This window comes from Mirounga angustirostris, unplaced genomic scaffold (assembly GCF_029215605.1).
Source record: "Mirounga angustirostris isolate CCGP_5_RB_7025 unplaced genomic scaffold, mMirAng1.0.hap1 SCAF_17, whole genome shotgun sequence".
Classification (NCBI taxonomy): domain Eukaryota; kingdom Metazoa; phylum Chordata; class Mammalia; order Carnivora; family Phocidae; genus Mirounga; species Mirounga angustirostris.
This window is the reverse complement of record NW_026991725.1, coordinates 21470656-21492555: the sequence shown is the minus strand read 5'-3', so window position 1 is coordinate 21492555 and position 21900 is coordinate 21470656. Positions and strand designations below refer to the sequence as shown.

General features: G+C 54.7%; 1 protein-coding gene and 1 long non-coding RNA gene across 9 annotated transcripts; one reads left to right on the top strand and one right to left on the bottom strand.

Annotated features, from left to right (window-relative positions):
* Positions 1-856: 856 nt before the first annotated feature.
* Positions 857-20561, top strand: MYCBPAP (MYCBP associated protein). 8 transcript variants are annotated; one of them, XM_045889138.3, is made up of 19 exons: positions 857-1176; positions 7207-7334; positions 7947-8106; positions 8240-8343; positions 9203-9386; positions 9617-9732; positions 10649-10799; positions 11653-11768; positions 11856-11971; positions 12383-12491; positions 13722-13911; positions 14392-14579; positions 15561-15707; positions 16383-16796; positions 17185-17306; positions 17943-18058; positions 18473-18612; positions 18793-18963; positions 20426-20561. In XM_045889138.3, the coding sequence occupies exons 1-19, from the start codon at positions 1101-1103 to the stop codon at positions 20525-20527; spliced, it is 2850 nt and encodes a 949-aa protein (XP_045745094.1). In that variant the 5' UTR covers positions 857-1100; the 3' UTR covers positions 20528-20561. The 8 variants fall into 8 exon arrangements, 7 of the variants coding, with proteins under 7 accessions (XP_045745094.1, XP_045745093.1, XP_064439584.1 ...); XM_064583514.1 differs by having other exon boundaries at positions 869-946; XM_045889136.3 differs by having other exon boundaries at positions 899-1176; positions 11653-11971.
* Positions 11965-18582, bottom strand: LOC135363036 (uncharacterized). Its single transcript, XR_010408734.1, has 3 exons — positions 18464-18582; positions 13707-13865; positions 11965-12215 (listed from the first exon to the last, which is right to left on the bottom strand). It is a non-coding gene; the product is annotated as an uncharacterized LOC135363036 (long non-coding RNA).
* Positions 20562-21900: the final 1339 nt, after the last annotated feature.

Sequence of the window (21900 nt, the reverse complement as noted above, 5' to 3'; positions counted from 1 at the left end):
CCCAACCCTAGCATCATTTTGAGAACTGACTGGGAAGATTCTACAGCTTCCGGAGGGCCCTGTAGGGAGTAGTTTAAATGCATACTCTCAGTTAATCCTTACAGTGGCCTGTGTGAGAGGCATTATGACCTTCATTTTATAAGTGAGAAAAGTGTGGCTCAGAGAGGTCAAGGGGCTGGTCCAAGAACACACAGCTAGCAAGTAGGAAGTCTGGCTCTAAACCCCCTTTATTACTCCACACAGTTTGAGTGACTACTATGTGCCAAACTTGGGTTAGGGTGGGGACAAGTGACAGGTCTGCCATGTTCTTATGGAGTTTACATTCTCACAACGAACTCGACAACGGGCAGCCCCCTCAACAAACAGGGTAACTCGAGAATGCATTAGGGCTCTAGGAAAAAAATAAACTGGGTGCAATTATCAAGTTGAGACCACAGAGGAGCTACTTTAAATTCAGGGGTCAAGGGCAGCATCTCCAAGGGCTGAAACCAGCAGTATGAGAAGGGCCCAAGCCGGGTAAAAGCCTGATGTATTTGGGAAGTGACGGAAGGCCTGTGGCGAGCGCGGGCGGTGGGGGAGGACACAGGTGGCCGGAGGGGACAGGCAGGGGCCACCAGGTCACTGAAACCCACGGGAAGCCACGCAGGGGGTTTCGGCATGGCGTGAAAGGAACCATCGGGCCACGGCTGTCTGAAGGCGCAGACCGAAGGCCAGAGCCGGGGCCGCCCGGACCCGGTCCTCCCGCCCACCTCTCCCGAGCTGGGGGGCCTCGCCCCGCCCCCGCTGGCCGCTGACGTCACGGCGCTCGCCGCCGCCCCTGTGACGTCACGCCCCGGCCGAGCGCTGTGCTCGGGATCCGCGCGCCCGAGGAGCGGCTCGCGGCGGGCGCGTGGGCGTGGCCGGATGAAAAAGATGGCTGCCAAGCAGTCTCCGCCCAAGTTAATCGGTGGGTGCGCGCCCCCGCGCGGGACGCTGGTTGCTATGGACGCGTTGGCGGCCGCTGGCGGGAGGGCACGCGCGCGGGGTCTGCGGGGTGCCGCACAGCCTCTTTATCCCGGGTCCCCGCGGCGCAGGGCCACGCTCACAGCCCGGGCGACACCATGAAGTCTCTAAAGAAGGACTCCCGCCTCAGAATACCTGCAAACAAATTCTTGGAGGCCGCAGAAGTCATTAAAGGTTGGCGCTGGCTCCTTGGGAACTCAGGAGAAGCCGACAGGGGCTGGGGTTCTTGGATGGGACTCACGACACGGGGCCTGGAGGACGGGGGTGACACCAGGATGGAGGTAAAGATCGCGGGGGAATGGGGTATGAACAAGGCGTACCCCATACCTCAGGGATGATGTACAAGGCAGCGACCCCCGAAAGGGAGAGGGTCCAGTGCACTGGGCCTTGGGGATGGGGACATAGGAAGACTGACAGAGGCCTCAGGGATCAACTGCTGGGGAGATGGCCTTGGGCAGGAAGGCAAAGGAGACTTCTACCTCTAACCATAGCGTAGGGTGGGACTCTGAAGGCAAGCGCCCTCCACTGGGTGGGTTGCAGAAGGGTCGGGAAAGAGTTTCAGAAGGGTCAGGACCGGAGCCCTTGGGAAAAGAAATTCAGGAAAGAATGCAAGAAACATGTTGAGGCGGTGGAACCAACACCTCGGGGGGATTCTGTGAGGGTGTCCACCTAAGAGGCCTGCTGGAAAACCCCAGGCGTAAGGCCTAACTTGGCCAGTTCTGTTTCCCACCACGTATATCCTTTCCAGATGGATGACACCTGTCCCACTTGTTTAACCTGGAGCCCGTTGCAGACATGACTACTTCCTGGCCACCTCAGCTACCCTCTGGTTGCAGGTGGCAGAGTCCCAGGGTGTCTGACTGCAGACTGACCCCCATGGACGTGTTCCCATTTGCAGCTCACCCCCTGTCTCCATTTTTTGCTGTTTCCATTTGTTGAGGGCCTGCTGTGTGTGGGCACCGTGCTGGGCAGCAACGGTGTCAGTATTCACTGTGTCGCCCCAGCCCACAAGAAACAGAGTCTAGTGAACTACCAGAAGGGGAACCAGACAAATACCGATGCTGTGATACAGGGGTCCCTAAGTGGTTAAGGGGGCTCAGAGCACCTGACCCAGGCCTTAGATGCTAGAATCTGGGGGGAAGGTTTTCTGAAGCAGGTGACATCTGTGGTTGGCCTTCTTCCTCCCCTCCCTCTCCACCCCACCCCCACCCCCCAAAAGGCAGTTTACTTCTCCAGGTCTAGGGAGCAGGGAGCGGCATGAGCTGAAGCATGGAACTAGGACATTGGTGGCCAGGGCAGAGGTGGTGGGTGTGGAGGAGAGGGAGGGAGCCAGGTAGGGCTGCACAGGTAGGCAGGGGCCAGACCAAGCAAGGACTTTACTTGCTAGGTCAGAAAGTCTGGGCATGCTCTTGCAGGCCCTGGGGAGACCCAAAGCCAGCCTCAGAGCAGTGGTGAAAGCTCAGTGTGAGGAGGGGGACAGGTCTGCTGGGGTCCCTGGGAGGCCTGCTTAGTTAGTATGGCTGGCTTTAATCCCTCTTCATAGTATGAAAGTCCTCTTTAGGCTGGGTTGAGAGACTGTTTCATGATATAATTTTTTTAAGATTTATTTTTATTTGAGAGAGAGAGAGACTGAGCATGAGCCGGTGGGGGGAGGGGCTGAGGAAGAGGGAGAAGCAGACTCCCTGCTGAGCAGGGAGCCCACCGAGGACATGGGGCTCGATGCCAGGATCCACCCAGGCACCCCTCATGATATAATTCTTAACAGTCGAGAGAGAGAAAAATAGCTGGGCCCTTTTCCCAAGGGCAGTCAAGGGCTTTCCTAGCTATTGCCTCCTGCACACCTAGTTTCTGGATCTTATCAAATTTGAACTTTCTGCTATAAACAACTCAAGGAAAGATTTATCACTACATATTTATTTTTAAGAAAGGGAAATGTAGTTTGCTAAATAGCCATTTGAGTTGAGAACACGCACTAGGGTGAGGAGGGAAAAAAAAACAGTGTTTAGCAGGCAAGATGCCTTCCCCCCCCTTTTCTTCCCACTGATATCTCAGGGGATGTCGGTAATGTAGTAGCACAATACTTTTATCCCCCCACCCCATAATACAGCTAATCAACAAATATAATCTCATGCTATGTTTTTCCAGGGTCTCTGAATTACAAGCAAAAAGGCAAGCAAATATTGTGACTCTAAATCTGTTTAGGGACGTGAGCCCTTTTTGACTTCCAGGTTTCTCCCTGATTTTGTTAAGAAACCGGGAAGACTCCCAGCAGTCCCAGATGCCCCTCCCTGATAAGTAAAGCTCAGCCCTGGTAGGGACAGCCTCTCCCTTGGTTCCGCCATGCAATCCTGAAGTCAGAATTTCCCAAAGACCTTGATCAACACTGAAAAAAGATAACGTTAGATAACACAAGAAACAGAAAACTCGAGGCCAGGTTTCTTCTCCCTCCAAGGCTTCCCCCTCTTCCCCCACCCCTACCCCATCTGAGCACCTTGCTTCCAGCTACCTGGCCTAGCTCCAGCTGAAATATCACCCCACTGCCCCGTGCAAGGGGGCTGGTCTCTGACCCCCTCACAACTGCCAGGATCAAGGGAGAAATGCCAGCTATGGGGCTTACCAGAAGCCCCACTCAACTTGGGTTTCCAGACCAAACAACAGGAAATAGCTGAGCCTCCATAGGTTTAGAGTAGTGAGACATATCTCGGACCCTGCTGAGTTCTCCCACAGGTCCTCAAATGACCCCCCCCCCCTCCACAATAGTCCTTCCTCCCTGCTCTTCCCAACAAGCGTCTCCATACCACCACCCTCCCCCGCCCAGCCCCCAGTCCACCTGGCTTACCCTCATTGGATGAATCACTCTGAAATGCTGCTTTTACCAATGCACTCTCCTGGACCAAACTTCCTTCCTGCCAGCAAGAAGACAGATGCTTCAGCCTTACTTTACCAAGCTGTCATGCCCTGATTTTTCTATCATCCCCAATAGCACCCCCACCTCCCCAACAAGCCTCCTGTGTCACTATGCCCACATATGCCATGCTCTGCCCTGCCTCCACCTTTGCTCTGTGACCTCACCTGAAACACCTCTGTTTGCTGCTCTGCCTGTTCGAAGGCTTCCGGTCCTTCAGGGCCTCACTCAGCCTCTGACCCCTGCACCTGCTCTTCTGAACCTTTCTTTACAGCCCTAACCTGTATGATCCACATCCATTTGTTCCTTCTTTGGTGTGTAACCAAACACATTGTCTGTGCCATTAACCCAGGCCCTTATGTGATGCTGGTGTGTGTCAGGGTCTGCTGCAGTTTTCAGGTCCTCAGGGTACTTGGTAAATATTCTCTAGGGTGAGTTGAAGTTTAAAATGTATATATCATTTTTCTAAAGATGTCCTCTTAACTAGAGCACACTCCTCCCTCACTGTATGCTATATCAGAGCTTTGAACTGCATTCAAGATAACCTCAGAAAAACCTCAGAGCAGAGTTTCACGATTTTGGAAACCTTTAGCAATGTTGAAGGTTTATAAATTTACACATGGTAATTACACACCCACCAGTAAAAAGCACACATCTGGAGATGTGTAATCCCTTGGAGAGCAGTAGACCCAGCCGAGGTGACAGATGGAGAAAGCAAATGTCCTGGAAAATAGAAATAATTCCAAAGTATTTATTTATGTAAAGTCTATTTATTTATTTATTTATTTAATCAATCAATCAATCAATCTTCCAGTGTGGGGCTTGAACTCATGACCCCGAGATCAAGAGTCACATGTTCCTCCAACTGAGCCAGCCAGGCGCCCAAAATTCCAACATGTGTATAAAAGCAGGCCTTCAGCTGCTACCAGTTCTCTCTTGACCACCAATGTTGGCAACTTTGTGTTGAAGGGAGAGAGGAAGTGGAAATGAAAACCTAAGGCTGTACCCCCACGTATGGCGCTGGGTGGGACCAGAACTCGGGGTCAAGCCGGTCGGCCCTGTTGGCGTGCGCACCGTGTGGTTTAACTGACAGATACTCCTGGGTGTCTGCTGACCCCACTGCTGAGGAGAGGACTCTGACCGATAGGCTGCATTTGGAGTTATGTTGGCATGATTGTGGCTTGGGTTTTTTGGCCACCATGTGGGCATTTCCTAAAAACATTTGATTTGGGTCATCAAAACCACTGCTTTGATGTTTTAGTGATAAGGCCCCTTACAAATTAGAGCACTGGGAGTAGCAGTGGACAAAGCCAAGTTTTGTTGTTGTTGTTTTTTTAAAGAAAGCATTTAATGTTTTCTTATTTTTTTTTTATTCTATGTATTCATTTGAGACACAGAGATACAGAGAGAGAGAGAGAGCATGAGCAGGGAGAGAAGCAGAGGGAGAGGGAGAAGGAGGCTCCCCGCTGAGCCAGGAGCCCAATGTGGGGCTCGATCCCAGGACCCTGGGATCATGACCTGAGCCGAAGGCAGACGCTTAACCATCTGAGCCACCCAGGCGCCCCGCCAAGTTTTGTTTTAAAGTCCCTGAAGGCAGGACTTGGGCTTTCTTTTGATGATTCTGTCAGGCCTTACGTCCAATCATTCTAAACCAGGGGGCAACAGACAGGAGGACCCTAGGCAGAGCGACAAGATGCATTTGAAACCGTAAACCCACGTCTGTGGGAGGAAGTCAGGGAGGGTGTCCTCACTGGGGAGTGACTCGCTCTGTCCACGAGTTCTCAGTGCTGTGCTTCGGACGGCTCGTGTGAGAAACAGGCTCTCCACTTTCCTCCAGTCCCATGAGCCGCTTTTGTCAAACCCTTCATTCCCCCAGGAGACTCCTAAAGAGTCCCCCCCGCCGGCCCACTCCGTCTTGCATGCCCTAATCCATTCCTTGCCGTGTTGTGACCCTCAGGGTAAAGACCGAAGTCCTTTACACAGCTCACTAAGCTCTTGGCCAGGTGGTGCCTACTTCCCTCCCTAAGCACTGCTCCCTACCCCCCACCTTGCTGCACTCCAGCTATTTAAAAAATGTGCTTAGAGTTCCAGATGCCCATTCTGTTCTGTTGCCTCTAGGCCTCTTCGTGCGCTTCTCTTTGGCATGCCTGTTCCCCAGTGTGTTTCCCGTGTCTAAGTTCCGTCATCTTCAGCTCATAGTTTAAACATCACCTCCTCAGGAAGCCCTCCCTGACTGCCCCGCACACGGGGCTGGGGCCCCCCTGAATGCCCCCATAGTGACCCTAGTTCAGTGACCCTGTTTGACAATCTAGTCTCCCAGGCTTGTGCTCTTAGAAGTCTGAGACTCTGCCTTATATGCCCAGAGCCTAGCACAGTGCCTGGCTAGATGCTTAAACAGTATTTATTACATGAAAGAATGTGAAATAAATGCTCAGGGGTGAATGCTCTGCTTCCCCCAGAGCATCCGCATTTTAGCCAACGTCCTAAGAAACCTGAAGTCTTCCCCTAGAACAATGCATCAATGCCAGCAATGGGGAAGGCTGAGAAATCATCTAGTCCAGTTGTCCCAAACTCCTATGCATCAGAACCACCTAGGGGGTTTTAAAAAAATACAGTTTCCCTGGCCCTGGCCCCACAAAGTAGCCAGGAAGCTGTATCAGTAAAACTCTTCAGAAGACCCTCAGGCAGACATCTGACTAATATTTGGGAGCCATTGCTTTAGTCCAGCTTTCTCTTTTTACAAGAAGGAAGACGGAGACCAGGAGAGGGTAGGTGATATGCCCAAGGTTGTATAGCTTGTAAGTAGCCGAGCCTGGAATGGACTATCTTCTGATCTCAACTCCAGCTCCAAAAGTTCCAGTCACTGTAGCAGGCCAAGGGGGACAGGTAGGGGGACCTTCAAGAGAGAACTCCAGGCCATCTTGGCAGCCTCTACTGTCTGTCCGGGTGTTGAGCTCTGCCTTCTACCATGCAATCTAATGTAGATAGATATTAGCTATTATATATTAGAATATATTATATACCTATATTAGAATATATACTGTATATTAGAAATATATATATAGGGCGCCTGGGTGGCTCAGTTGGTTGAGCGGCTGCCTTCGGCTCAGGTCATGATCCTGGATCGAGTCCCGCATTGGACTCCCTGCTCGGCGGGGAGCCTGCTTCTCCCGCTCCCGCTCCCCCCTCTTGTGCTCTCTCTCTCTCACTCTCTCTCTCAAATAAATAAATAAAATCTTTAGAAAAAAAAAAGAAATATATATATATTTCAGCACTTGTATCTTTCTGCTTCTCTTTAGAAAAGAAGCGGGCAAAGGTAGCTGAACAGCCTACACCCCCCATTCAGGAAGAACCTGAGCCTGTTAGCAATATCCTACAAGGGGATGACATTCTTGCCTTAGCCATTAAGAAGGAAGACCTGAAGAAGGTAAGGATAAAGTCCAGGGATCCCTTACTGCAGGATGAGCATTTCCGGGTCAGTCTGTGTGGTCTAGAACATCAGCCATGTCCACTGTCTCTTCACCACCTCCCTACTCAGAGGGAGGGTCTAATTCCATGGAAAAATTGGACATGGATTCTTTGCACTTCTGCATCTAAAGGAATTTACTATGTTGTTTGTTTTAACGTTGCTGAGAGTCCTATAGAACCACAGGGAAATGAGATGTTGAGGTGTCTTGCTTCTCATGGAGGCAAGTGCCCGTCATCCCCATTTCGCAGAAGGGAAAATGAGCCCGAGAAGCACATTACAGATGTGGATACAGCTGCTAAACCCTAACCCCATGCTTTACCTGGAAGAGTCAGCCACTTCTCCCCTGCACTGTCTGGAGGATCTAAATGTTACTTTTTTCCGCCCGGATGTTGCTGAGCCTTATGTCTGTGGCATATAGGCATTTCCTCGACAGAGCATATGGACAGAGCTGGAGCAACATATTTTTCAGCCTTCAGGAGTTCCACCAAGAATTGGGACAGAGGGGATGGGTGGCGTTTTTTCCTCCTCCTGATCTCAAGTGCAATTCTCCTCTGTTTTGTTTTGTTTTAGCAACACATTCCTCGCTTTATTGAGACACAAGATAGACCTGCTATCACCCAGAAATTTATCATCCGTAAACTCAGACCCAAGGATCCAAAGAGGAAGGTCTGCCGCTTAGTAGCACATCCTGCTACTCCAGATGCAGCCACGAAGCCCCTGGACTACTCTGGTATGGCCCCGCCTTGGCCCGGGCCTCTGAGTTCATGGGCCGGCCTTGAGAGGGAGCTGGGTCACCCTCAGAAAGTAACCCCCTCGAAACATTGACATGAGCTAGTCCTTCCCCTCCGCTGCCCCGCACCCAGGCCCAGGTGACAGCTTCCATGACCGTGACCAGATCCTGCCTCACCACATCTTGGGGAGTCTCCAGGACTTTAAGAGAATTGCAGTTGCTCAAGGGAACACCCAGGTTGGTTTGTACAGAGTTGCTGGGGCGGGGAGGGGAGTTGGGGAGGAGAAGTCACTGAAGCCATTCGGGTCATAGCCACCTGGCGGAGTCAAGCAGGACTGGGGGACTGAGGTTACAGAGACAGTGCCAGTCTCTGGGCCCTGGAATCTGAAGTGCTCGTGACCCTCCCCTGAAAGAGTAAAGCCACTTAAACTAGCTTCAGCTGAAGTCAGCAATTCACTATAAGGATACAGAGGCACCTCAAGGAACCCCAAAGCCAGAGGGTGTCCGACTCCAGACTGGACCCAGAGAAGCCGCAGGGCTCGGGGCTCCCGCTCCCCCACTGCCCTCCACTCCTCTGTGCACCAGCTTCATTATGCCTTCTCCAGTGCCTGGCCTGCTCTCCTCTTTGGTGCACATGGGGAAGGACGGTGGCTTCCTGCAGCTCCCGGGGCCGCGTGTCTGTCTGTCTGTCTGTCTGTCTGACTTTCCCGGTGTGCAGTGCTTTGCTCGCTCTCCGCTCCTTTGCTCCAGGCAGAACATCTCTGATGGGTCTGGTGCTAAGAGGCCTGGGGTCATATAAAAATGACTCTGTCGCCCTGCAGGTGAAGGTGTCAATTAGCATCAGTTGTGAGGGGGACAGAGAGACTGAGAATGGCTGACCACCGTCTCAGAACAAAGATTCCCATCTGAAAGAGAGGGCCCTGACGGGGGCTTCCAAGGCTCCCTGGTTCCGTCACTTGCTAAGTTAGGGTCCAGAAGAGAAGGGACTCTGAGCAGAGGGGGAGGGCAGCAGGGGGTGAGGCCTGGAGAAGTCTCTGCTCAGCCCTGGCTCCGCGTCTGCTCACTGTCCTCTGCATGCTCTCCCTGTACGTTTCAGCTGGCTGAGCTGATACGCACCCCGCCGGGCCTGGTGACCCTCATCTCTGCTAAAGAAGAGCCAAAGCAGAAAGCCCCAAAAGAAGAGAAGGCACATCCCTGGGCCCCACCTCCCCAGCACAACTTTCTCAAAAACTGGCAGCGCCACATCGCCTTGTGGAAGAAGCAGCAGGAAGCCCTCAGTGGTGAGCAAAGGGGACAGGGTTCCCGCTGGGCCTTGGCCACCACCGAGGCTCCACTGCTGTTTTTTTCTGTCCCTCCACCTCGCCGAACATTGTGCCATCCACTCCCAAGTGCTTCTTGCTCTTAGTGGGTCCTGACATCAGCCCAGCCATGGGGCTGACCAGTGCGAAGTGCTAGGGTCCCTGTTCTGACTTGAGGGAGGGTCCGTGTTCTTGGTTCTCGCACTCTCTAGAACGCCTGAAGAAGCCCGTGAGCGAGCTGCTGATGCACACTGGGGAGACCTACAGACACATCCAGGAGGAGCGGGAGCTCATTGACCGAACACTTTCAACACAGCATGATGGGAAGGTAAGGACGGAGTTCCCAAGTGCTCTGTGAGGAGCGGGTCTGGGCCCAGGGATGGCTGCCTCAGGTTGCACAGTTGGGAACAAAAGAATCTGCTCATTGCAAGGCATTGTTTTGTTGTTGTTGTTGTTGTTGTTGTTTTTAATTAATTAATTTATTTTTTTATTCTTATGTTAATCCCCATACATTACATCATTAGTTTTAGATGTAGTGTTCCATGATTCATTGTTTGTGCATAACACCCAGTGCTCCATGCAGAATGTGCCCTCCTCAATACCCACCACCAGGCTAACCCATCCTCCCACCACCCTCCCCTCTAGAACCCTCAGTTTGTTTTTCAGAGTCCATCGTCTCTCATGGTTCGTCTACCCCTCCGATTTCCCCCACTTCATTCTTCCCCTCCCGCTACCTTCTTCTTTTTTTTTTTTCTTAATATATATTACATTATTTGTTTCAGAGGTACAGATCTGAGATTCAACAGTCTCATTGCAAGGCATTGTTAAGCCCTCAAGGCCTTCACGAAATCCTATCATTGGTCCTTACTGGGCATTCCGGCCGCCTGGCTAGCTAGGTTACGCAACCCGCGGTGGTCAGTGGTAGTCCGTTTCAGGGGAAAGATATCACCGGTACTGGGTTATTAGAATAGTCTCAGTGTTCTAAAAGCCGAGGCTCCAGCTTTCAGGTGACCCGGGGCACCGTCCTGTGCTGTGGTTTGTCAGTGCAGTGCCGTCCGTCTGGGGCTACAGCAGGGCATCCAAAAAACAAAGTGGATGTTCTATCCTGCTCTCAGGGCAGCAGCGAATCCCCCCAGGGAAAGCATCTGAAGTCTGTGGCACTCTTGTCCCCCCGGGCCCCCCACCTCCACCAGCCTCTCTCCAAAGAGCCCAGGTGATCTGACTCCCATGTCCTTCCTTGCCAGAGCTGTGAAGAGACCAGTGGGTTCTGGAGTCGCCTGGAATACCTGGGAGATGAATTGACGGGTCTGGTAATGACCAAGACAAAAGCTCAGCGTGGCCTCCTGGAACCGATCACTTATGTCAGGAAGCCCCAGTGCATCCAGGCGGAGATGGGTGAGGAGTGGGCCGGAAACGCTGGCTGGCCTAGGAGGGGGGACAGCGTGGCTCTGGAGTGAGAACGGCCTGGCATGGAGGCCCATAACTGCCGGAGGTCCAGCCCCCCCTGCAGTAAGACAGCGAAAGGAGGGGGAGGGGGGCGAGTGGGAGCAGGGGCTGTGGGGCTGCTCTGTCCACACGGCCGCCATGGCTCGTGGTCATCGAGCACCTGGAATGTGGCTAGCGTGGACTCAGGTGTGCTGTAAGTGTGAACTACACACTGGGTTTTGAAGATTGTACTAAAAAATATACTTTATTAATCATTTTTACATTGATTACATGTTGCAATGATACTATTTTTTATCTGTTGGGTTAAACTATATTACTAAAGTGAATTTCACCTGTTTCTTTTCACCTTTTCCAATGTGGCATCTAGGGAATTTTAAATGACGTCCGTGGCTTGCATTTGTGGTTTGCATGCTATTTCTGTGCTGGGTTCAGGCCCCGGCTGTGTTGGGTTTGCGAACTCCAGCGAGTTACTTAAGCTCTCTGGTCCTCAGTTTCCCCATCTGTAAAGTACTGTGGGACGTGAGAGTGTTAAATGAGACAGGGTGTGTAGTGAGAGATTGCAATTGTGATTATAATCCAAAGGTTTGCAGGGTTGCAAGCTGATCTTGCAAGAGTCCTGCATAGGGCTGCTGAGGCGGGAGGTACAGGGCGGGAGGACCAGAGTCCAGCCGCACAGGGAAGCTGTATTCTCCCCTTTCCCAGAAGTGGTGCTGGGGTGGGTGCTCACAGAGCCCTGGAGAGTGGGTGGGGAGAGGCCACCGCAGACGACTGTGCTGAGGGCCCCTGGACCCTACTGCTCCAGGACTGCTGGCCCAGAAGGAGGCTCCGTACCGCTACACCTGGGATCGGAGTCTGTTTCTGATCTACCGACGCACGGAGCTGCAGAAGGTCATGGCAGAGCTGGATTTTAGCCAGCAGGTCAGTATGCCTCTGTGCCGGGTCCAAAGCCCCTCGAGATGTGCCTGTCTTCAGTCAGTTAATCTTCCCTTTCTCGGTCTCTCTGAGGATATTGATGGCCTGGAGGTGGTGGGCAGAGGGCAGCCTTTCACGACTGTTAAGGTGGAAGACTATTCAGTATTTGGTAGGAGCCAGGAAAGCTCCTCTGAAGACATGGTGCCCTTGTGAGTCGGCCTGGGCCCTAGGGAGAGAGGTTGGAAAGAGTGGCTTCCCCCGGCACCCACAGTATGAAGGGCAGACTCCCCCCTCTGAAATCCAGGTGCCTCCATCCCAGCCTCTCTCTGGGCCCCTTCCAACACCTGTGCCAGCTCCCTTCCAGCAACCAGCCCCTAATGGGGATTTCCTGGCCATTCCTTTGCTGGTGAGTGCCGTGCATGAAGAGTCTCTGTGAGTCCAAGAAGTGCCCACCTGTAGGAACAGAGCAGGACAAAGTGAAGCCCGAGTGGAGCTGAGGGTACTTCATCAGAGGGCAGAGGCAGGCACCTCTCCAGACTTCCTGGCAGCCATTTCCCTGGGCTCCGTGGGGCAAGACTGTGGTAGCTTCGGGGAAAATAAGTCGTTGGTTTTTCTTACAGAGACTTAGCCAGTTACCCTGATGTGGTCCCCATGCCTATTCTTGGCCCTTCTCTGCTGTTCTGTGGGAAGCCAGCTTGCTGGATCAGAGGCAGTAACCCACAGGACAAGGTAAAACTGCTTCCACCCTCACCCACCTGCTGGAAGGGCCTCCCTCGGGTGCAGTCCCAGGGTGACTGTGGCAGTCACAAGGAGCCTGGACAGTCACCTATTTGCATTTTTATCTGGTCATGCATTCAGCATGTCTGAAAATGGTAACAGCAGTGCTAACTTGCGCCAGAATAAAATCACAAGGCTGAAAAGAGACTGTCACAAGCCACCCAGTTTGTACCTAGCCCACAAGCATGTAAATAAGCAAACCTTCTCAAACAGGTACGGCTTCAAGAAAGTTCTAAAATATTCTTCAGGGGGCGCCTGGGTGGCTCATTCGGGGTTAAGTGTCCGACTCTTGATTTCAATTCAGGTCATGATCTCAGGGTCATGAAATTGAGCCCCATGTCGGCCTCCATGCTGGGCGTGAAACCTGCTTAAGATTCTCTCTCTCCTGGGCACCTGGGTGGCTCAGTTGGTTAAGTGTCTGCCTTTGGCTCAGGTCATGATCCCAGGGTCCTAGGATGGAGCCCCACATTGGGGTCCCTGCACAGTGGGGCTTCTTCCTCTCCCTCTGCCCCTCCCCCCTGCCATGCTCTCTCTCTCTCTCTCCCCCCTCTTTTTCTCTCAAATAAATAAAGTCTTTAAAAACAAAAAAAACTAGGGGCGCCTGGGTGGCTCAGTCGTTAGGCATCTGCCTTTGGCTCAGGTCACGATCCCAGGGTCCTGGGATTGAGCCTCGCATCGGGCTCCCTGCTCGGCCAGGAGCCTGCTTCTCCCTCTCCTACTCCCCCTGCTTCTGTTCCCTCTCTAGCTGTCTCTCTCTCTCTCTGTCAAATAAATAAATAAAATCTTTAAAAATAAGTAAGTGAATAAAAATTTAAAAAAAAAACTAAAAAAAGATTCTCTCTCTCCTTCTTCCTCTGCCCCTCCCCCGAACCCCCCTCAGCCCACCCCTGCTTGCGTGCATGCCCAGCTCTCTTTCTCTTAAAAAAAAAAAGACTTCAGGTCTAAGGAGCAGAACCGTTCATCAGATACAAAATCTGTTTTCTCTCCCCTTCTTGCTGGGGATGGCAGAGATGGCCCCTATCGGGGTACCGTGATAGCACTCAGAGCACCCAGGCCCTGGAAGATGGGGACACGGGACTTTCGGTGCCAAACCCAGAAAAGTCCCTGGCAAACCAGGACGAATTGGTCACCGTAGGCCAGAGCCTTCCTCAAAGATGTTTCTCATACCTCCTCCTTCCCTAGAAGCACGTTGGAATTGCTGTCCGCTTGACCTTTGAAACTCTAGAAGGGGAGAAGACATCTTCGGAACTGACCACGGTCAATAACGGCACAGTGGCCATTTGGTACACCTGGCGGCGGCGCTCCCAGCTGGACTCCTTCCAAGACCTGAAGAGAAACAGGATGCAGCGGTTTTATTTCAACAATCGGGAAGGTACCTGGCTGCCTCGCTCCCCGCCTCCCATCCTCGGTCTGTGAGGAGCCACAGTTTGGCTGATGCTCCTGTAAGGTTGAGCCGCTCTCCCCTGCCTCCTTTCTTCTGTGAACTGTGTCCTCTCCTAACTGTTCATGTCAGCTGGGGGAACAGTCAAACTCTTGAGAACACCAAGAGGTGAGTCACCAGAGAGCAGAAATTTTCTCGGGGTTCAGTTACCTTTGTGTTCAGGCCTGAGGCTAGGATGACCGCCCCCCCATCCCTGTTTGCCTGGGACTTCCCCAATTTTTGCATGGAAAGTCGAAAGTCCCATGTCCCAGGAGACCCCTCAGTTCTGGGCAAACTGGGATGGTCCGTCACCCTGCCTGGGGCTCAGGTAACTGTACATGCCTAGGCTTAGGGCTCAGTGAACTGTCTTCGTGCAGGCTTGGGCCCAGCTAGCTCCTGTGTGGTGAAAACTCCTGTCTCGGTCCCTCTCAGGTGTGATTCTGCCTGGAGAAACGAAAACCTTTACCTTCTTCTTCAAATCTTTGCATGCTGGCATCTTCAGGGAATATTGGGAGTTTGGAACCCACCCCACCCTATTAGGAGGGGCTCCCCTGCAGGTCAATCTCTACGCAGTCTCCCTGACCCAGGACATTTTTAGGGAAGAAAGGAAGTTACTGAAGGTAAGCGACCCAGGACCTTGGCGCCATGGACAGCAGATAGGTTCCCCTGGACTTCTTCCTGGCGCTGCCTACGGGGATCCTGCTTCTCCCAGCCCCAGAGGGGAGTGTTTCACAGGCAGGCAGCTGTTTTTGCTCAACACACACTCCCAAGGGCTTTGTGATGTAAAAGGTGGGTGGGCACGGAGAGGAGGAATAGCTTGGAGGCCCCCAGAACTACTAGAAGTACCGTTTGTTCACTGTTGTCTGACTCTATCCCGTGGGGTCCGATTTAACTGGCAAGCCTTCAAAACCAGAGAGAAAAACCTAACTAGTGGGGCTGACACCCAGAGAGAGAGTGAGGTGGGCACTGGGCCCCGTGTCGTTGTCAGTTCCGGAGCTGACCAGCTGGGGCGGTGCTTCCAGGCGCTCTGGAGAAAGCCGCCTCTTTCTGCTGTGGCCCTCAGATACGAGCCAACTCCGTTAGCTGGGGCTCAGCCCACCGTGAGCACGGGTCATGTGGACAAGTGCCACGTCTGCTTTACTTGCTGACAGTAGGACCTACCTCTCACATGAGACGCCCCTCCACTCTTTTGTGACACCCAATGGTGTGGCCAAGCCACGTCCACAACAGGGCCCAAACCGTGTGGTCCTTGCTCCTTGCCCTTCTTCCTAACCTGGGGGAAGTGCTGACTGTGTGACCTTCTGGCCCCACGAGGGAGCAACATCTCTGGAACTGGCTTCCCCACTACATCCTTTCAGTCTCTTTTAGAGAACAAGGATATTTAGGGTTACCCAGCGGTTTGAGTCTGAGAACAGGTGTGTGTGTGTGTGTGTGTGTGTCTGTGTGTGTGAGAGAGAGAGACAGATAGATGACAGACAGACGATGGCAGGAGCTCAACCCCTAGGAAGGCACAAAGTCCTGAGGGCTCTGGCTTCCCTCGAGGGTGCAGCATGGGTTTCGAAAGGCTGAGCTGCCATCTTGTCCCATCTTCCTTTCCCCAGCTCAAGCTGGCTGCCCACGAAGCAGTCACCATCGTGGAGAGCGTGCTGCAGGAGCTGCTGAGTGGGATCCTGACCCTGGAGCGTGTACAGTCCCCTGTGGACGCCTATCTCACTGAGGAGGACTTGTTCCACCATAGGAATCCTCGGGTACAGGCCAGCGCCGGCCCCTGCGCCCTCACACACGCCTGGGCCCGCTCTGAGCATCTTCCATGAGTAACTCACTTTCTCACAGCAGCCCGCTGACCAGGGGCACTATTTATATCCTTGCTTTACAGTGAGGAAACTGAGGCCCAGGGCGGTTAAGTAATTTGCCCAAGATAACTTAGGAAGTAAGTGGACGCTTGGTCAGAATAGAGCTTCACAAACTCCTTCATTCAAACCCCATCTTACGGGGCACTTGGGTGGCTCAGTCGTTAAGCGTCCGCCTTCGGCTCAGGTCATGGTCCCAGGGTCCTGGGATCGAGCCCCGCATCGGGCTCCCTGCTCAGCGGGAAGCCTGCTTCTCCCTCTCCCGCTCCCCTTGCTTGTGTTCCCTCTCTCGCTGTGTATCTGTCAAATAAATAAATAAAATCTTTAAAAAAACAAACCAAAAAACCCCCATCTTACGTGGAAATGCAATGCAAAAAAAGCTCTAAGCTGGAGATACTCAGGAGGCAGGGGAAGTGAGGAGCTGCTCTGGCCGCAGTGGCTGCTGCTGGCTTCTTCCCTGTAGCCTCCATCTTGCTCTTGAGGGAGTGGGGGAACCTGAGCAGGCTCGCTGGGACTCTGGGGGCCCCTCCCCCCCACCTCCCCGCCACGTGACTTCTCTTGCCTTTGCTGCAGCTGCATTACCAGCACCAAGTGGTGCAAAGCCTGCACGGCCTGTGGCGCCAGTTCTTGAACGTGCCCCCCAAGGCCGAGGAGGCCAGGCCCGGCAAGGATGAGCACCTCAGCCCCGGGGCCCGGGCTGCCGCACCCCGGCCAGCCTCCTTGGAGAAGCCCTCTGTGAGCAGGGAGCCTTCAGCACACTTTAAGAGCCCAGTCCCAGAATCGCAACCGACCCGGCAGGAGAATGAGGCCCGAGATGCTTTTGGGCCCCAGAAGCCTAGAGCGGGGGCCTGGGCTTCTCATCGGAAGAGCATTATGGAGGAGATCCTGGTGGAGGAGAGCCCAGACCTGGGGAACACCAAGAGCCCCTGGGAGCTACATGGCCTTCCCCCCACCGAGTGGAATCTCTGCTTGGAGGATTTCAGAAAGGTGCTCCCCTGACTCGGCAGGGGTGGGCAGGATGGCAGTCCGGGGGTAGGTGCCAGGGCACTGAGGGAGGGCCCCGGCAGTCCCCCTGGCCCCCACGGGCAAAGAAACTCTTCTGAGGACCCAGAGGAAGCAGTCTCTTGGGTCATCTCTTTTTGTCTCGGGTGCCTAGGCCACCATGGTGCAGTGGGGAGGGGGGGTGCCCTCTCTGACCCAGGCACATCTTGGAGAAGGGGTTCATGGGTGCATAGTTCTGGGGGAGGTCCGCGCTCCATGGCTGCATCTGCTCCTGGCCATCTGTCCTCACCGCACCAGGCCCGTCACTAGATGACACAGGGACCCTTGGTGTCCTGGGCGGGATGGTTGCCCATGGTACCTACAACCCTGCCAGGCAGTGATGACACTCCCTGAGGAGAACCAGAGGGAGGACGCCCTCATCAGGCTCAACAAAGCAGCCCTGGAGCTGTGCCAGGAGCAGAGGCCCCTGCAGTCCGACTTCTTGCACCAGACATGGTAAGTGTCCCTCTCCCCCTCCCCCCCGCAGAGCGGGCCCCGCCTCCCCACTGTGGTTCTGGGCACGCAGTCCTAGGACTCCCCTCGAGCCCAGAAAGGTGCCGCAGACACTCCCCGCTCTGGCACCTGCCACAGCAGCCCCCCTAGCCGCCTGCCCCTCTCCGGAGCAGGTAGAACAGAGCGAGTGCCCCGTCTCTCTCCCACCCTCTCGCCCACTTCCTTCTCAGTGAGCAGAGGTCTGGGCCGAGGACAAGCCGGAGGGCAAAGAGGAGGGGGGCAGAGTGAGGCCATGGAAAGCCTCACTTCTCCTGTGGAACTTGCTGGGCGCCTTCGCTGGGGCCCTCAGGAAATCTCACACAAGGTCCCCCGGCTCCCTTCGGGCCAGACCCAAGTCTAGCCAGGGTCTCAAGCTGGAGCCTAGACTGACCTAACCGTCGTCCCCGGCCACTCTTCCCCAGCTGCCACCTGAGGGAAGCCAGATCCCTATCTGAGCGCGGGCACAGGTGCTGGTGAGGCTGCCGGCCCCCTCCGTGGTAGCCCCGGGCACCCCTGTCTTAGAAGGGAAGGACCCATGCCTCCGCACAGTCAAAGGCAGATGAGGGGTGATGGCTTTCTCCAGTAGGCTTTGCTCTCTAGTTTGCAGCTGTGGCGGGATATGATCGATGGCCTGGTGAGCCATTCCCTGTGGCTGAGGGCTCTACTGGGCCTGCCCGAGAAGGAGACCATCTATTTGGACATTCCAGAAGAGCAAGGTCAGACTGCAGCCCCGCCCCGTGGAGCCTCCCCACCCCTCCCACGCCTCGGCCATGGGCACCCTTCTGGTGGGACCTCCATCAGGTTGATCCATGGAGTAGGCCCTGTCACCCTCCCGTCTACTGCCAGGATTTGGGACCTAGAAGCGACCTGAGTAACCACCTTCATTCAGTCCCCTGGTTTTACAGGTGGAGTCCCAGAGAGGTTGAACGACTTGCCCATGCCATAGATGGGGCTGTGGTGGGGCTGGGACTGGAACCAGGCCTCCCGCCCCTGCCCTGCAGGTCATGAACCTGAACTGGGGGCTCTGCTCCTGTCTGGGAGCATGAAGGGCTCAGGACCCTTGGCTTTTCCGACCCTCCCTGTGGGGCCTGGGAGGCCAGGTCACACTGTCTTCCACTCACCTCCCTTAGATCGAAAGTCTCCTCTTGGCACGGAAGTGAAAGTAACCACCACGAAATTTGGGAAGGAGGACCGGAAAGGGGTAGCCCAGGAAAAGAAGCAGCTGGGAATCAAAGAGGACAGAAAAGCAGCCAAGTTGCTAGGGAAAGAGGCATGCCGGGACATAGAGGGTGGGCCTTGGGGGGGCAGGGGAGGCATCGGAAGGGCTGCGGCAGGTGGGCACTCGCTCTAGCATGACGCCCTGGCTCTCCCAGTGAGCTGCTCTTGAGAAAGCCATGGACCTCCCCCGGGAGTTCCTGAAGGCTGTGTGTGTCTCCGTCTCTCCAAGCAGGACCGTTCAAACAGCAAGAAGCACAAGGCAAAGGATGACAAGAAACCAATGAAATCTTCAAGTCGGGACGGGCTTTCCTTGGAAGAACCTGCCCCTGAGGGCACAACCACTTCTCAGGAGCCCACAGATCCCCTGGTCATGGAGAAGTACACCAAGAGACTGCACACGGAGGTGAGGGCACGAGCCCTGCGCCCAGCCCTGCCCTTGCTCACACCTGCTCTTCGGGCCTTCCTCCCCTCCCTCATCCGTCCCATTTATTCCACGAACAGTCAACACCTAGTGTGTCCGTGCTGGAAGATGGAAGCAGAGCTGCCCTTGTGAAGGGCATCCTGGTGTGCGAGACAGACCTCGTGCATAAGCAACACGCCCTGTACGTTAGGTGGCAAGCACTCTGGGAGAGAGAGAGAGATAACCCAGGGCCAGGGGGTGGGGAAGGCCAGGGTGCGGCGGGGGAGCCTCCCTGAGAAGGTGACATCTAACAGACTCGAAGGGAGGTGAGGGGTGGCCCTGTGGCCATCGAGAAGAGTGCCCTAGGCAGAGGGGGCAGCTAACGTAGGGGAGGGAGGGGGCCGGGAGGACAGTGGACAGAGAGGCCACTGAGAGGGAACAAGTCACAGGTCAGGTGGGGCTCTGCAGGCCATTGTGTGGACTTGGGGTTTTCCTGAGTGAAATGAGCAGTCCACGAGGGTTTGAATGGAGGAGTGACACAGTCTGACTTGGAAGATCACTCTGGCTGCAGTTAGGAAAACACACTAGAGGAACAGAGCAGACGCCCCTCCCTTTCTGCTGCTCCCACTTCCTCTCTGCGTGAGGTGCACCTCGGCAGAGGTGTCCCTTGGGGGAACAGCGCGTCGTAGAGTGAATTTCCAGCAAGCGTAAGGGTTGTGACGCACTGGAGAGACTTGATGCTGGTATATTCCTAAGCAGCAAGTCCTTAGAGATTCGCCCAGGTATTGTGTTCTGTTCATTGTTATTGTTTCGGAGGAGAGGTCCACAAAGCCACCCTCGATTGTCACTGTGTCTAATGGCGGTGCTTTGTCGGCCTCCAGTGTGGACGGCTAGATGGGATTGCGTCACGTACATTGGGGTAACGCTCTGGACTGAGTTTGAACAGAAGCTCCATTTGCTGCTGGTGACATCACGGCGATTTCTGAAGGTTGATGGGGTTTAGAAAGGAATCCGAGGGCTCTCTGCAATGAAGAATCAGCTTGCCAAGGCTCATGTGGCCCAATCCCCCGGGAGGGCACGGTCCTGGAGACATTTCAGTCTGAGGAGGATCTGTGATCTTACCAGAAGTAAAGCTGGCCTCTGGGTGGTGGGGGTGGAGCTGGACCACCCCCGGGGGTAAATGGGCGCCATTCCCTGGAATTACCCCTTTAACCACTCCAGGCTCTTGGGCCCCCATATGTCCCAAGGGCCTGGTGCAGGATTGCTTCCCCCAGACGGTTTGAAAAATAAAACTGTCTGCAAAAACAAAAGTTCTATAGAATCTCCACAGGTTTGGTTTTACCCCGGCTGCCGCTCTCCCGTCCTGGTGTAGACCTGTCCACCCTCATTGCATGCTGGGTGCTCTCTTGTGGAGGTGCCTTCCACAGAGCAACCCTCTGCCTGTGATTTCACCCCATTCTTCCAGGTCTACGGGCTGCTGGACACCCTAATGACTGACCTGATGGTCCTGGCTGACGAGCTCAGACCTGTAAAGGATGTCGAGGAGACTTTGCGTCTTTGCACCTGACTCATGTGCCCCAGGGTCTTCTGGGAAACTGGTTCACAAACAAATCAATAAAGAACTTTTGGGTTCCCACCACTTCCTTTAGGCCTTCATGTCTTGAATGTCGGATCTTGATGAGGGCAGCTCACGGCCAGGGTCTCCCGTGTCCCACCTGCCTCAGATTCCCCTCCTCTTAGTTCCTGGAGCCATCCAACAGGAGGAAGGAGAAACACACCTGGAAGGTGATGTGTGGCATGATGAGCAGAAGAGCAGGTTGCTACCAGGACAAGGAATGAATCAGGTGACAGGACAGACAGCATCACCCCTTGAAATCCCTGCCTCTGACCTTCCTTGGCCCACACTTTTGGGGTCACGCTTCCTGGAACCAGGTCTTCCCCAAGTGTCATCACCCAGCATGACCCAAGTGTGAGACCAGGAGAACGGGACCACATGGGGCCTGGCTCCCCGAGATCCTCCCAGTTCCACTCGGCCAAGGGCCCAGTCCCAGTCCCTGGGGATCATGCTTACCGCACTGTCAGACCCTAGAGGCCAGATCCCCGTGCCCTCAGCAGCCTGTCTCATCCCCTCCTGTCAGGCCAGGTGGCCCCCTTGAGCCACTTTTTGCCTTAAAAACAGCCTCTGGACATTACGTTCGCCCCCTTGCTCAGAGAAATGGGAAGTGGACAAGAGGTGGCTCCTGGACAGGAAAGTCGGCTGTCAGCTCGACTCAGCACCTGAATGGCTTTCTGGCCAAAATCATCATTCAGGGCCGGGCCTCCTGTGCTGAGTGGGCTCCAGGCTGCCAGAGTTTGAAGAGCAACTTGGCTAAGGCTGGCCTCACTGCCTTATGTGCTGGTGGAGCAGAGGTGGGGGCGGGAGATGGGGAGGTGGCCGAGGCCTCCCACCTGCTTGGGTTTGCATTTGGTGCTTCTGATAAAAGCCTCATGGGCCTCAGCATCCTCCAGGTGAGAGTGGGAGGAGTTTGGAGAGAGCAGGTCACTCTGTTCCTCAGGCCGAGAGGGGCTATGCCTGGAGCCTGGATGCTCCCTTCAGGGTGGCTGAGGGGGCCAGCTGGAGCCCACAGAAAACAAATCCACCAAAGGGCCAGCCTCCCCCAGGAAAGGTCTTCCTGGCCCAGCGGAGATGGGTAGGAGTGGGGTGGGTGTTGGAGCCCCCCACCCCCACCCTATTTCCTGCTGAGGCGGGGGAAGGGTTAACTCACTGCCGGCTGGGAGTGGGCTACCAGCCCTGGCTCCGGATCTGTACCTCCTGGGGACAGCCAGGGGGCCGGCCTCCCGCCTCGGAGGTGCCGCCTGCCCAGCCAGCAGGAAGGGGTTAACAAGCCCTGCGCGTCCTCCTGTGTCCTGTTACTGCTGAGGCGGACCTGCCCGGCCGGC

What these genes read in the sequence shown, in the direction of transcription:
- MYCBPAP (XM_045889137.3), top strand. Translation starts at nt 1,101, where the DNA reads ATGAAGTCTCTAAAGAAGGACTCCCGCCTCAGAATACCTGCAAACAAA. An exon ending in TTGCTCAAGGGAACACCCAG is followed by an intron (nt 8,344 to 9,202) that starts GTTGGTTTGTAC and finishes TGTACGTTTCAG; the next exon opens with CTGGCTGAGCTGATACGCAC. An exon ending in TCCACCATAGGAATCCTCGG is followed by an intron (nt 15,708 to 16,382) that starts GTACAGGCCAGC and finishes CCTTTGCTGCAG; the next exon opens with CTGCATTACCAGCACCAAGT.